The 14,430-nt window shown below is 50.4% G+C and overlaps 1 protein-coding gene across 1 annotated transcript in view; it reads right to left on the reverse strand.

Moving 5' to 3' along the window:
* Positions 1-14,430, reverse strand: part of LOC139405547 (unconventional myosin-X-like) — a 252,096-nt gene that overhangs the window by 167,221 nt on the left and 70,445 nt on the right. Inside the window, exon 2 of the mRNA XM_071147963.1 lies at positions 8,678-8,782. Within this exon, the coding sequence (XP_071004064.1) occupies positions 8,678-8,782 (105 nt within the window). The remainder of the gene's footprint in view (positions 1-8,677; positions 8,783-14,430) is intronic.

The following is a 14,430-nucleotide window of genomic DNA, read 5'->3' on the forward strand; positions in this document are numbered from 1 at the left end:
AATACGACAGTGACTCCACATGGCTCCACCAACTGTCTATAATGAATTCTACAGCAGGAGCTCCTCTGTCTCAGTGACTCCACATGCTCCTGCTCCACCAACTGTCTATAATGAATTCTACAGCAGGACTAATACGAGCTCCTCTGTCTCAGTGACTCCACATGCTCCTGCTCCACCAACTGTCTATAATGAATTCTACAGCAGGACTAATACGAGCTCCTCTGTCTCAGTGACTCCACATGCTCCTGCTCCACCAACTGTCTATAATGAATTCTACAGCAGGACTAATACGAGCTCCTCTGTCTCAGTGACTCCACATGCTCCTGCTCCACCAACTGTCTATAATGAATTCTACAGCAGGACTAATACGAGCTCCTCTGTCTCAGTGACTCCACATGCTCCTGCTCCACCAACTGTCTATAATGAATTCTACAGCAGGACTAATACGAGCTCCTCTGTCTCAGTGACTCCACATGCTCCTGCTCCACCAACTGTCTATAATGAATTCTACAGCAGGACTAATACGAGCTCCTCTGTCTCAGTGACTCCACATGCTCCTGCTCCACCAACTGTCTATAATGAATTCTACAGCAGGACTAATACGAGCTCCTCTGTCTCAGTGACTCCACATGCTCCTGCTCCACCAACTGTCTATAATGAATTCTACAGCAGGACTAATACGAGCTCCTCTGTCTCAGTGACTCCACATGCTCCTGCTCCACCAACTGTCTATAATGAATTCTACAGCAGGACTAATACGAGCTCCTCTGTCTCAGTGACTCCACATGCTCCTGCTCCACCAACTGTCTATAATGAATTTCTACGAGCTCCTCTGTCTCAGTCAGACTGTCTATAATGAATACGCAGGCTCCTCTGTCTCAGTGACTCCACATGCTCCTGCTCCACCAACTGTCTATAATGAATTCTACAGCAGGACTAATACGAGCTCCTCTGTCTCAGTGACTCCACATGCTCCTGCTCCACCAACTGTCTATAATGAATTCTACAGCAGGACTAATACGAGCTCCTCTGTCTCAGTGACTCCACATGCTCCCGCTCCACCAACTGTCTATAATGAATTCTACAGCAGGACTAATACGAGCTCCTCTGTCTCAGTGACTCCACATGCTCCTGCTCCACCAACTGTCTATAATGAATTCTACAGCAGGACTAATACGAGCTCCTCTGTCTCAGTGACTCCACATGCTCCTGCTCCACCAACTGTCTATAATGAATTCTACAGCAGGACTAATACGAGCTCCTCTGTCTCAGTGACTCCACATGCTCCTGCTCCACCAACTGTCTATAATGAATTCTACAGCAGGACTAATACGAGCTCCTCTGTCTCAGTGACTCCACATGCTCCTGCTCCACCAACTGTCTATAATGAATTCTACAGCAGGACTAATACGAGCTCCTCTGTCTCAGTGACTCCACATGCTCCTGCTCCACCAACTGTCTATAATGAATTCTACAGCAGGACTAATACGAGCTCCTCTGTCTCAGTGACTCCACATGCTGCCCTGCTCCACCAACTGTCTATAATGAATTCTACAGCAGGACTAATACGAGCTCCTCTGTCTCAGTGACTCCACATGCTCCTGCTCCACCAACTGTCTATAATGAATTCTACAGCAGGACTAATACGAGCTCCTCTGTCTCCGTGACTCCACATGCTCCTGCTCCACCAACTGTCTATAATGAATTCTACAGCAGGACTAATACGAGCTCCTCTGTCTCAGTGACTCCACATGCTCCCGCTCCACCAACTGTCTATAATGAATTCTACAGCAGGACTAATACGAGCTCCTCTGTCTCAGTGACTCCACATGCTCCCGCTCCACCAACTGTCTATAATGAATTCTACAGCAGGACTAATACGAGCTCCTCTGTCTCAGTGACTCCACATGCTCCTGCTCCACCAACTGTCTATAATGAATTCTACAGCAGGACTAATACGAGCTCCTCTGTCTCAGTGACTCCACATGCTCCTGCTCCACCAACTGTCTATAATGTGCACCAGGGAAAATGGATCGCGCTGCAGGCAGCATAAAGAAGAAAAATCCATGTTTAGAGCTGATAATTGATCACACGGTGCAATAATTAATTAAACTAATTGATTATTGAATGTTATGATGGACACAGCTTTCTAGAACCAAGTCATACACGGCCTCTGCTCAACAAACTCTTAACTCCAGAACGAATCGTTTGCAGTTTGTGAGCTGCGTTCACTTTCACGACAGTCAAGCAATGCATTCCTCCAAAAGTTGTACACAAGCTAGTCCGGTTGCGGCCACAACTAGTACTTGTTTCAAATGTATGAAGAAATATTCTTAGTTGTACGTATGTCAAACATTTAGAGGTCGACCTATTATGATTTTTCAACGCCGATACCGATTATTGGAGGACCAAAAAAGCCGATACCGATTAATCGGCCGATATATACTTGTGTATTGATTTTAAGAAAGGCATTGATGTTTATGGTTAGGTACACATTGGAGCAAGACAGTCCTTTTTTGCGAATACGCACAGCATTGATTATATGCAACGCAGGACACGCTAGATAAACTAGTAATATCATCAACCATGTGTAGTTAACTAGTGATTATGATTGATTGATTTTTATAAGATACGTTTAATGCTAGCTGGCAACTTACCTTGGCCTCTTACTGCATTCGCGTAACAGGCAGTCTCCTCGTGGAGTGCAATGTAATCAGGTGGTTAGAGCGTTGAACAAGTAAACTGTACAGGTCGCAATGGTGGGTAGTGTATGGGGCTTTGGTGACAAAACGGATGGCACTGTGTATTCATTGAGTTTGTTGAGTATTGGAGGCTATTTTATAGATGACATCACCGAAGTCGAGGATCGGTAGGATGGTCAGTTTTACGAGGGAATGTTTGGCAGCATGAGTGAAGGATGCTTTGTTGCGATATAGGAAGCCGATTCTAGATTTCATTTTGGATTGGAGATGCTTAATATGAGTCTGGAAGGAGAGTTTACAGTCTAACCAGAAACCCAGGTATTTGTAGTTGTCCACGTATTCTAAGTCAGAGCCGTCCAGAGTAGTGATGCTGGACGGGCGGGCAGCAGCGGGCAGTGATTGGTTGAATAGCGTGCATTTAGTTTTACTAGTGTTTAAGAGCAGTTGGAGGCCACGGAAGGAGAGTTATATGGCATTGAAGCTCGTTTGGAGGTTAGTTAACACAGTGTCCAAAGAAGGGCCAGATGTATACAGAATGGTGTCGTCTGCGTAGAGGTGGATCAGAGAATCACCAGCAGCAAGATCAACATCATTGATGTATACAGAAAAGAGAGTCGGCCCGAGAATTGAACCCCGTGGCACCCCCATAGAGACTGTCAGAGGTCCGGACAACAGTCCGTCCGATTTGACACACTGAACTCTATCAGAGAAGTAGTTGGTAAACCAGGCGAGGCAATCATTTGAGAAACCAAGGCTGTCGAGTCTGCCAATAAGAATGTAGTGATTGACAGAGTCGAAAGCCTTGGCCAGGTCGATGAATACGGCTGCACAGTAATGTCTCTTATCGATGGCGGTTATGATGTTGTTTAGAACCTTGAGCGTGGCTGAGGTGCACCCATGACCAGCTCTGAAGCCAGATTGCATAGCGGAGAAGGTATGGTGGGAATCGAAATGGTCAGTAATCTGTTTGTTAACTTGGCTTTCGAAGACCTTAGAAAGACAGGGTAGGATAGATATAGGTCTGTAGCAGTTTGGGTCTAGAGTGTCACCCCCTTTGAAGAGGGGGATGACCGTGGCAGCTTTCCAATCTTTGGGAATCTCAGAAAGAGAGGTTGAACAGGCTAGTAATAGGGGTTGCAACAATTTTGGCAGATAATTTTAGAAAGAGAGGGTCCAGATTGTCTAGCCCGGCTGATTTGTAGGGTTCCAGATTTTGCAGCTCTTTCAGAACATCAGCTATCTGGATTTGGGTAAAGGCGAAATGGTAGGGGCTTTGGCGGGTTGCTGTGGAGGGTGCCGGGCAGTTGACCGGGGTAGGGGTTGCCAAGTGGAAAGCATGGCCAGCCGTAGAGAAATGCTTATTGAAATTGGGAAGGTGACTCTCCTATATACACACAGAGAAATCAGCAGTCTTTCTGGACATGAGAAAACAACGGTCTCTGTCATGAGAGATGTATACAGTGCAGAGACTAAAACATGTTTCTCCACAGGGCGTTCTCTTGGACTCCTCAGATTTACAGTACATCTCACTGCACACTGACCCTGTATAAAATCATTATCATGTCTTCAGTGAGAACGGCTGTGTATTCCCAGCCTGTTGGAGAGATAATGTAAAGATGATAGACTCCAGCCATGCTGAGAGTTGAGCTGTGACCTTTTGAAGAAACTTCAACAGAGCTAGCTGCCACTAGAACACACATGTTGTCCACATTTAGATCCAGCCTCAGAACAGCACAGCAGAGGCCTCCAGAAATAGCATGAAGCCTGGGGTACGGGTGAGGAGGACAGCTGGGTGACAGAGCCTATGAATGGGGACAGGGCAGATGTAATGTACTTTTGGGCTCTAGGGGTAACCTAGGGCCTTTGGATTAGAATGTACTGTCTAGGAACAAGGAACGACATACAGGACAGCCAGCACCTAATGCAACATCAGTCCAAGACCAGACCAGAACAGAATAGAACAAACCTGACCAGACCAGACCAGACCAAACCAGACCAGACCAAACCAGACCAAACCAAACCAAACCAGGGCACCAAACCAGACCAAACAAGACCAGAAAAGACCAAACCAGTCCAAACCAGACCAGACCAAACCAGACCAGACCTGAACAGATAAAACCAGACCAAACCAGACCAAACCAAACCAGACCGGAACAGATCAAACCAGACCGGACCAAACCAGACCAGACCTGAACAGATCAAACCAGACCGGACCTGAACAGATCAATCCAGACAAGACCTGAACAGATCAAACCAGACCGGACCTGAACAGATCAAACCAGACCAGACCTGAACAGATCAATCCAGACCAGACCTGAACAGATCAATCCAGACCAGACCAGAACAGATCAATCCAGACCAGACCTGAACAGATCAATCCAGACCAGACCTGAACAGATCAATCCAGACCAGACCTGAACAGATCAAAACAGACCAGACCTGAACAGATCAATCCAGACCAGACCTGAACAGATCAAACCAGACCGGACCTGAACAGATTTTTTTTTTTTTAAATGTTATTTCACCTTTATTTAACCAGGTAGGCCAGATCACCTTTATTTAACCAGGTAGCCAGTTGCGAACACTTTCTCATTTCCAACTGTGACCTGGCCAAGATAAAACAAAGCAGTGTGAACAGACAACACAGATTACACATGGAATAATCAATAAACAAGCCAATAACACAACACTTTCAGATTTCCAACTGTGACCTGGCCAAGATAAAGCAAAGCAGTGTGACACAGACAACACAGATTACACATGGAATAATCAATAAACAAGCCAATAACACAACACTTTCTCATTTCCAACTGCGACCTGGCCAAGATAAAGCAAAGCAGTGTGACACAGACAACAACACACGTGGAGTAATCAATAAACAAGCCAATAACACAACAAACAAGTCAATGACACAGTAGAAAAAAGAAAGTCTATATACAGTGTGTTGAAAAGGCATAAGGAGGTAGGCAATAAATAGGCCATAGGAGCGAAAAATTGAGTGTGTGATAAATGTGAGTGATAAATGAGCAGATGATGATGTGCAAGTAGAGATACTAGTGTGCAAAAGAGCAGCAAAGTAAATAAAACAATGTGGGGATGAGGTAGATCTACAGCCACAAAGTCAGATTCTACAGCCACAAAGTCAGATTCCACAGTCACAAAGTAAGATTCCACAGCCACAAAGTCAGATTCCACAGCCACAAAGTCAGATTCCACAGCCACAAAGTCAGATTCCACAGCCACAAAGTCAGATTCCACAGCCACAAAGTCAGATTCCACAGCCACAAAGTCAGATTCTACAGCCACAAAGTCAGATTCTACAGCCACAAAGTCAGATTCTACTAACACAAAGTCAGATTCAACAGCCACAAAGTCAGATTCCACAGTCACAACGTCAGATTCAACAGCCACAATGTCAGATTCTACAAACACAAAGTCAGATTCTACAGCCACAAAGCCAGATTCCACAGTTTTTGGGTCTTAATTTAAGGTTAGGTTAGGCATAAGGTTAGGGATAAAGTTAGAGTTTTGTAAATGGGTTTGGTTCATGACTTTGTGGGTTAAGAAGGTTGTGGTCGCCAGTCCACCCATTACACCATCTTGTGTATTTTATTTGTATCCCCATTAGTTCCTGGCAAGTCAGCAGCTACTCTTCCTGGGGTTTATTATGGATCCCCATTAGTTCATGCCAAGGCAGCAGCTACTCTTACTGGGGTTTATTATGGATCCCCATTTAGTTCCTGCCAAGGCAGCAGCTACTCTTACTGGGGTTTATTATGGATCCCCATTAGTTCCTGCCAAGGCAGCAGCTACTCTTCCTGGGGTTTATTATGGATCCAGTTCCTGCCAAGGCAACAGCTACTCTTCCTGGGGTTTATTATGGATCTAGTTCCTGCCAAGGCAGCAGCTACTCTTCCTGGGGTTTATTATGGATCCAGTTCCTGCCAAGGCAGCAGCTACTCTTCCTGGGGTTTATTATGGATCCAGTTCCTGCCAAGGCAGCAGCTAATCTTCCTGGGGTTTATTATGGATCCAGTTCCTGCCAAGGCAGCAGCTAATCTTCCTGGGGTTTATTATGGATCCAGTTCCTACCAGCTAATCTTCCTGGGGTTTATTATGGATCCAGTTCCTGCCAAGGCAGCAGCTAATCTTCCTGGAGTTTATTATGGATCCAGTTCCAGCCAAGGAAGTAGCTACTCTTCCTGGGGTTTATTATGGATCCAGTTCCTGCCAAGGCAGCAGCTACTCTTCCTGGGGTTTAATATGGATCCAGTTCCTGCCAAGGCAGCAGCTACTCTTCCTGGGGTTTATTATGGATCCAGTTCCTGCCAAGGCAGCAGCTAATCTTCCTGGGGTTTATTATGGATCCAGTTCCTGCCAAGGCAGCAGCTACTCTTCATGGGGTTTATTATGGATCCCCATTAGTTCCTGGCAAGGCAGCAGCTACTCTTCCTGGGGTTTATTATGGATCCAGTTCCTGCCAAGGCAGCAGCTAATCTTCCTGGGGTTTATTATGGATCCAGTTCCTGCCAAGGCAGCAGCTACTCTTCCTGGGGTTTATTATGGATCCCCATTAGTTCCTGCCAAGGCAGCAGCTACTCTTCCTGGGGTTTATTATGGATCCCCATTAGTTCCTGCCAAGGCAGCAGCTACTCTTCCTGGGGTTTATTATGGATCCCCATTAGTTCCTGCCAAGGCAGCAGCTACTCTTCCTGGGGTTTATTATGGATCCCCATTAGTTCCTGCCAAGGCAGCAGCTACTCTTCCTGGGGTTTATTATGGATCCCCATTAGTTCCTGCCAAGGCTGCAGCTACTCTTCCTGGGGTTTATTATGGATCCCCATTAGTTCCTGCCAAGGCAGCAGCTACTATTCCTGGGGTTTATTATGGATCCCCATTAGTTCCTGCCAAGGCAGCAGCTACTCTTCCTGGGGTTTATTATGGATTCCCATTAGTTCCTGCCAAGGCAGCAGCTACTCTTCCTGGGGTTTATTATGGATCCCCATTAGTTCATGCCAAGGCAGCAGCTACTCTTCCTGGGGTTTATTATGGATCCCCATTAGTTCCTGCCAAGGCAGCAGCTACTCTTCCTGGGGTTTATTATGGATCCCCATTAGTTCCTGCCAAGGCAGCAGCTACTCTTCCTGGGGTTTATTATGGATCCCCATTAGTGGGTCCAGCAACATTAAGACAGTTATATAGAGTTATAAATATTAATGAGTTGAATGGGGACCCCAATCTAGTCATTCTATTTCTATGCAGTCAGGGGTGTTATTACGGTGACCGCGGTAATTTGGCCAATTTACCAAGATTCCATGACCGTTACAGCCGTTACAGCCCTATTTTGAAGTTGAGGCAACATGTTTTCAGTGCGGCTCTCCGGACCTCGTTGAAGGCTGAATGCGGACCCCAGGGTAAAATTAGCTTGACATACTTGGCCTAGAGGAAGAGGGTTTGGCATGTTTGGCTCAGCAGTCTAAGGCACTGCATCTCATTGGTAGAGGCATCACTACAGACCCTGGTTCGATTCCAGGCTAATTTAATTTGCCTAAGAAAACATTAATTTCGCTCAGACAGTGGATGGTCCCAGTAGGTAGTTATGGTCGTTTGGATGGTCCCAGTAGATAGTTTAGGTCGTTTGGTTTGTCCCAGTAGGTAGTTTGGTTTGTCCCAGTAGGTAGTTTATGTCGTTTGGTTTGTCCTTGTAGGTAGTTTAGGTAGTTTGGAATGGTCGCAGTAGGTAGTTTAAGTTGTTTGGTTTGTCCCAGTAGGTAGTTTAGGTCGTTTGATTTGTCCCAGTAGGTAGTTTAGGTCGTTTGGTTTGTCCCAGTAGGTAGTTTAGGTCGTTTGATTTGTCCCAGTAGGTAGTTTAGCTCGTTCGGTTTGTCTCAGTAATTAGTTTAGGTCGTTTGGTTTGTCCCAGTAGGTAGTTTAGTTTGTCCCATTAGGTAGTTTAGGTCGTTTGTCCCTCTTACCTTCTCATAGTTGGTGGTGAGGACCAGGGATCCGTCGTCGTGGTAACAGGAGCTGACAGTAGCAGGAAGGAGCTGATCTTTGTCCCGCAGCCAGACAAGGGCCCCCTGAAACACAACATACAGATAGACAACATGAGACTGTAGCTAAATACTGTCTGCAACACAACCCAACAACAACCCAAAATGAGGGGCCCCTTGAAACACAACAGATAGAGAGACAGCATGACTCATAACAACAGAATAAAAGCATCATGTGGGAGCACGCTACTAGAACCTGATGCCTCTGGCTAAACACAAGATGCAACATGAATCTGTGTCAACTGAAGGGCCACTCAGAGGGGAAACAGAATAACACTTCATTCAGACAGAACACATTAGCTGGGAAGATGGAGATCATTTTCAAAGTTGCTGCCAACAGAGGGTTAACTGGACTAGTTACTGAGTCAGCCTCTGTCTGTCTGTCTGCCCATCATCTGAGCCAACTGTCTGTCTGCCCATCATCTGAGCCAACTGTCTGCCTGTCTGTCTGTCCATCATCTGAGCCAACTGTCTGCCCATCATCTGAGCCAACTGTCTGTCTGCCCAACATCTGAGCCAACTGTCTGTCTGTCTGTCTGCCCATCATCTGAGCCAACTGTCTGTCTGTCTGTCTGCCCATCATCTGAGCCAACTGTCTGTCTGTCTGCCCATCATCTGAGCCAACTCTCTCTCTCTCTCTCTGTCTGTCTGTCTGTCTGCCCATCCATCTGAGCCAACTCTCTGTCTGTCTGTCTGTCTGCCCATCATCTGATCCAACTGTCTGTCTGTCTGTCTGTCTGTCTGTCTGTCTGTCTGTCTGTCTGTCTGTCTGTCCTCCCATCCTGCTGCTACACAGTCATTAGTCTGTCTGCTCACACCCCCACCCCGCTAACACCCCCACCCCGCTAACACCCCGACCCCGCTAACACTCCCACCCCGCTAACACCCCCACCCTGCTCACCCCCACCCTGCTCACACCCCCACCCCGCTAACACCCCCACCCTAGTCACACCCCACCCTGCTCACACCTCCACTCCGCTAACACCCCACCCTGCTCACACCCCACCCTGCTCACACCCCCACCCTGCTCACACCCCCACCCTGCTCACACCCCCACCCTGCTCACACCCCACCCTGCTCACATGCCCACCCTGCTCACACCCCACCCTGCTCACACCCCACCTTGCTCACACCCCCATCCTGCCCACACCCCCACCCTGCTCACACCCCCACCCCACCCTGCTCACACCCCACCTTGCTCACACCCCCATCCTGCTCACACCCCCACCCTGCTCACACCCCCACTCTGCTCACACCCCCACCCCACCCTGCTCACACCCCCACCCCACCCTGCTCACACCCCACCTTGCTCACACCCCCACCCTGCTCACACCCCACCCTGCTCACACCCCCACCCCACTCTGCTCACACCCCACCCTGCTCACACCCCCACCCCACTCTGCTCACACCCCACCTTGCTCACACCCCCACCCTGCTCACACCCCCACCCCACCCTGCTCACACCCCACCCTGCTCACACCCCCACCCCACCCTGCTCACACCCCCACCCTGCTCACACCCCACCTTGCTCACACCCCCATCCTGCTCACACCCCCGTCCTGCCCACCCCCACCCTGCTCACACCCCCACACTGCCCACACCCCCACCCCACCCTGGTCACACCCCCATCCTGCTCACGCCCCCATCCTGCTCACACCCCCACCCTGGTCACACGCCCACCCTGCTCACACCCTGCCCACACCCCCACCCCATCCTGCTCATACCCCCACACTGCTCACACCCCCACCCTGGTCACACCCCCACCCTGGTCACACCCCCACCCCACCCTGGTCACACCCCCACCCTGGTCACACCCCCACCTTGCTCACACCCCCACCCTGGTCACCCCCCACCCTGGTCACATCCCCACCCTGGTCACACCCCCACCCTGGTCACCCCCCACCCTGGTCACATCCCCACCCTGGTCACACCCCACCCTGGTCACACCCCACCCTGGTCACACCCCACCCTGGTCACACCCCCACCCTGGTCACACCCCCACCCTGGTCACACCCCCACCCTGGTCACACCCCTACCCTGGTCACACCCCCACCCTGGTCACACCCCCACCCTGGTCACACCCCCACCCTGGTCACACCCCCTCTCTGTTAATGTGGCAGAGTGACTGACCTCCCAGCCATGTCACAGTGAGGAGACAGGGATCTGTAGCAGGACGCAATAGGAGGAATAGATGGTTGGAAAGCGAGGAGAGAAGACCTGCAATAACAGGAATCACTAGTCACTTCCTGTTGATGTTGGAGCACGCTAGGGACTGTCTGTCTACAGCCGAATGTGTCCTCTCCACTAGCTGACCACTGAAACTGGTTCTCATCCCAGCCTGGCCAAACAGTATGAGTCACCCAGGCGCCCGCGTTCAGTGGGGTAGTGAGGTGGAAAGAGAGTTGTTAGTCCAACAAGGCATAAAATGGAGAATATAAATAATCCTAAACCCTAAACACTAGACCCAAGGCCCTAACCTCAACACTCCCTACCTCTACACAAGGTTCTCATTGTTGGTGTAGTCACAGTCATCACCAAGACAGGGCTGGGTGTAGACAGAGTCAGAGTCATCACCAGGACAGGGCTGGGTGTAGACAGAGTCAGAGTCATCACCAGGACAAGGCTGGGTGTAGACAGAGTCAGAGTCATCACCAGGACAGGGCTGGGTGTAGACAGAGTCATCACCAGGACAGGGCTGGGTGTAGTCAGAGTCATCACCAGGACAGGGCTGGGTGTAGACAGAGTCAGAGTCATCACCAGGACAGGGCTGGGTGTAGACAGAGTCAGAGTCATCACCAGGACAGGGCTGGGTGTAGACAGAGTCATCACCAGGACAGGGCTGGGTGTAGTCAGAGTCATCACCCGGACAGGGCTGGGTGTAGTCAGAGTCATCACCAGGACAGGGCTGGGTGTAGTCAGAGTCAGAGTCATCACCAGGACAGGGCTGGGTGTAGTCAGAGTCAGAGTCATCACCAGGACAGGGCTGGGTGTAGACAGAGTCAGAGTCATCACCAGGACAGGGCTGGGTGTAGACAGAGTCAGAGTCATCACCAGGACAGGGCTGGGTGTAGACAGAGTCATCACCAGGACAGGGCTGGGTGTAGTCAGAGTCAGAGTCATCACCAGGACAGGGCTGGGTGTAGACAGAGTCATCACCAGGACAGGGCTGGGTGTAGTCAGAGCCATCACCAGGACAGGGCTGGGTGTAGACAGAGTTAGAGTCATCACCAGGACAGGGCTGGGTGTAGACAGAGTCATCACCAGGACAGGGCTGGGTGTAGTCAGAGTCATCACCAGGACAGGGCTGGGTGTAGACAGAGTCAGAGTCATCACCAGGACAGGGCTGGGTGTAGACAGAGTCATCACCAGGACAGGGCTGGGTGTAGACACCATTCCAGCCGACGCTTGGCTTTGTGCACGGTAATCTTAGGTTTGTGTGCAGCTGCTCTGCCATGGAAACCCATTTCATGAAGCTCCCGACGAACAGTTATTGTGCTGACGTTGCTTCCAGAGGCAGTTTGGAACTCGGTAGTGAGTGATGCAACCGAGGAAAGAGGATCTTTACACTTTAGATGATCTTTACCACTCGGCGGTCCCGTTCTGTGAGCTTGTGTGGCCTACCACTCGGTGGTCCCGTTCTGTGAGCTTGTGTGGCCTACCACTCGGTGGTCCCGTTCTGTGAGGTTGTGTGGCCTACCACTCGGCGGTCCCGTTCTGTGAGGTTGTGTGGCCTACCACTCGGCGGTCCCGTTCTGTGAGGTTGTGTGGCCTACCACTCGGTGGTCCCGTTCTGTGAGGTTGTGTGGTCTACCACTCGGTGGTCCCGTACTGTGAGGTTGTGTGGTCTACCACTCGGTGGTCCCGTTCTGTGAGGTTGTGTGGCCTACCACTCGGTGGTCCCGTTCTGTGAGGTTGTGTGGCCTACCACTCGGTGGTCCCGTTCTGTGAGGTTGTGTGGCCTACCACTCGGCGGTCCCGTTCTGTGAGGTTGTGTGGCCTACCACTCGGTGGTCCCGTTCTGTGAGGTTGTGTGGCCTACCACTCGGCGGTCCCGTTCTGTGAGGTTGTGTGGCCTACCACTCGGTGGTCCCGTTCTGTGAGCTTGTGTGGCCTACCACTCGGCGGTCCCGTTCTGTGAGGTTGTGTGGCCTACCACTCGGCGGTCCCGTTCTGTGAGGTTGTGTGGCCTACCACTCGGTGGTCCCGTTCTGTGAGGTTGTGTGGTCTACCACTCGGTGGTCCCGTTCTGTGAGCTTGTGTGGTCTACCACTCGGCGGTCCCGTTCTGTGAGGTTGTGTGGCCTACCACTCGGCGGTCCCGTTCTGTGAGGTTGTGTGGCCTACCACTCGGTGGTCCCTTCTGTGAGGTTGTGTGGCCTACCACTCGGTGGTCCCGTTCTGTGAGGTTGTGTGGCCTACCACTCGGTGGTCCCGTTCTGTGAGGTTGTGTGGCCTACCACTCGGTGGTCCCGTTCTGTGAGGTTGTGTGGCCTACCACTCGGCGGTCCCGTTCTGTGAGCTTGTGTGGCCTACCACTCGGCAGTCCCGTTCTGTGAGCTTGTGTGGCCTACCACTCGGCGGTCCCGTTCTGTGAGCTTGTGTGGCCTACCACTCGGCGGTCCCGTTCTGTGAGCTTGTGTGGCCTACCACTCGGCGGTCCCGTTCTGTGAGGTTGTGTGGCCTACCACTCGGCGGTCCCGTTCTGTGAGGTTGTGTGGCCTACCACTCGGCGGTCCCGTTCTGTGAGGTTGTGTGGCCTACCACTCGGCGGTCCCGTTCTGTGAGGTTGTGTGGCCTACCACTCGGCGGTCCCGTTCTGTGAGGTTGTGTGGTCTACCACTCGGCGGTCCAGTTCTGTGAGCTTGTGTGGCCTACCACTCGGTGGTCCCGTTCTGTGAGCTTGTGTGGCCTACCACTTCGCGGCTGAGCTGTTGTTGCTCCTAGATGTTTCCACTTCACAATAACAGCACTTAAAGTTGACCGGAGCAGCTCTAGCAGGGCAGGAATTTGCCGGTGCCACGTTGAAAGTCAGTTTTTGCACATTTGATATTGCCTATAGGGCTGGGACAATGGCTGGCAAGTGAGCTGCGTCACATACCTAAAATAACATTGTGGGACTGCAGTTGGTTTCGGGACCAGTTCTTGTAAAAGCGGGCATGAGTCAGACAGATTGCCAGCCGGTGAGTGCTGGGTGCAGTATGAAAAGCCGCTAGTGAGGGCAGGAGCGGGATGAAGAAATCAATCCCCTGCAGATCTCTACTTTGTGTTTTTCATTGTGATCATCACACCCCATTAGAGACAGAGAAAAAGCGATGGATCATTCAGCCAGCAGCACTCTGGTCTAAAAACCTGTTCCATTAAAGAAAGATCAAGGTTATTTTCTCTTTAATGGAACACAGCTAAATGTAGCTCCAGAAACTCACCAGGGACGGGAGGCTTGGACGGGGAGTAGAGGCTGTACATTAGGAGAGGGCTGGGTATGTGTGTGAGTGTGCGAGCCAATGTGTGTCTGGGACAGGGAGAGGAAGGCTGAGGTACACGATAAGGTACATGATAATACTCTGTTCCATTGTCTAGAAGCAGACTAGAGGTTAATATAGAAACAAGATAATACTCTGTTCCATTGTCTGAAAGCAAACTAAATCAAATTACATTGTATTTGTCAAATGCTTACGT

Source organism: Oncorhynchus clarkii, chromosome 3 (assembly GCF_045791955.1).
Source record: "Oncorhynchus clarkii lewisi isolate Uvic-CL-2024 chromosome 3, UVic_Ocla_1.0, whole genome shotgun sequence".
Classification (NCBI taxonomy): Eukaryota; Metazoa; Chordata; class Actinopteri; order Salmoniformes; family Salmonidae; genus Oncorhynchus; species Oncorhynchus clarkii.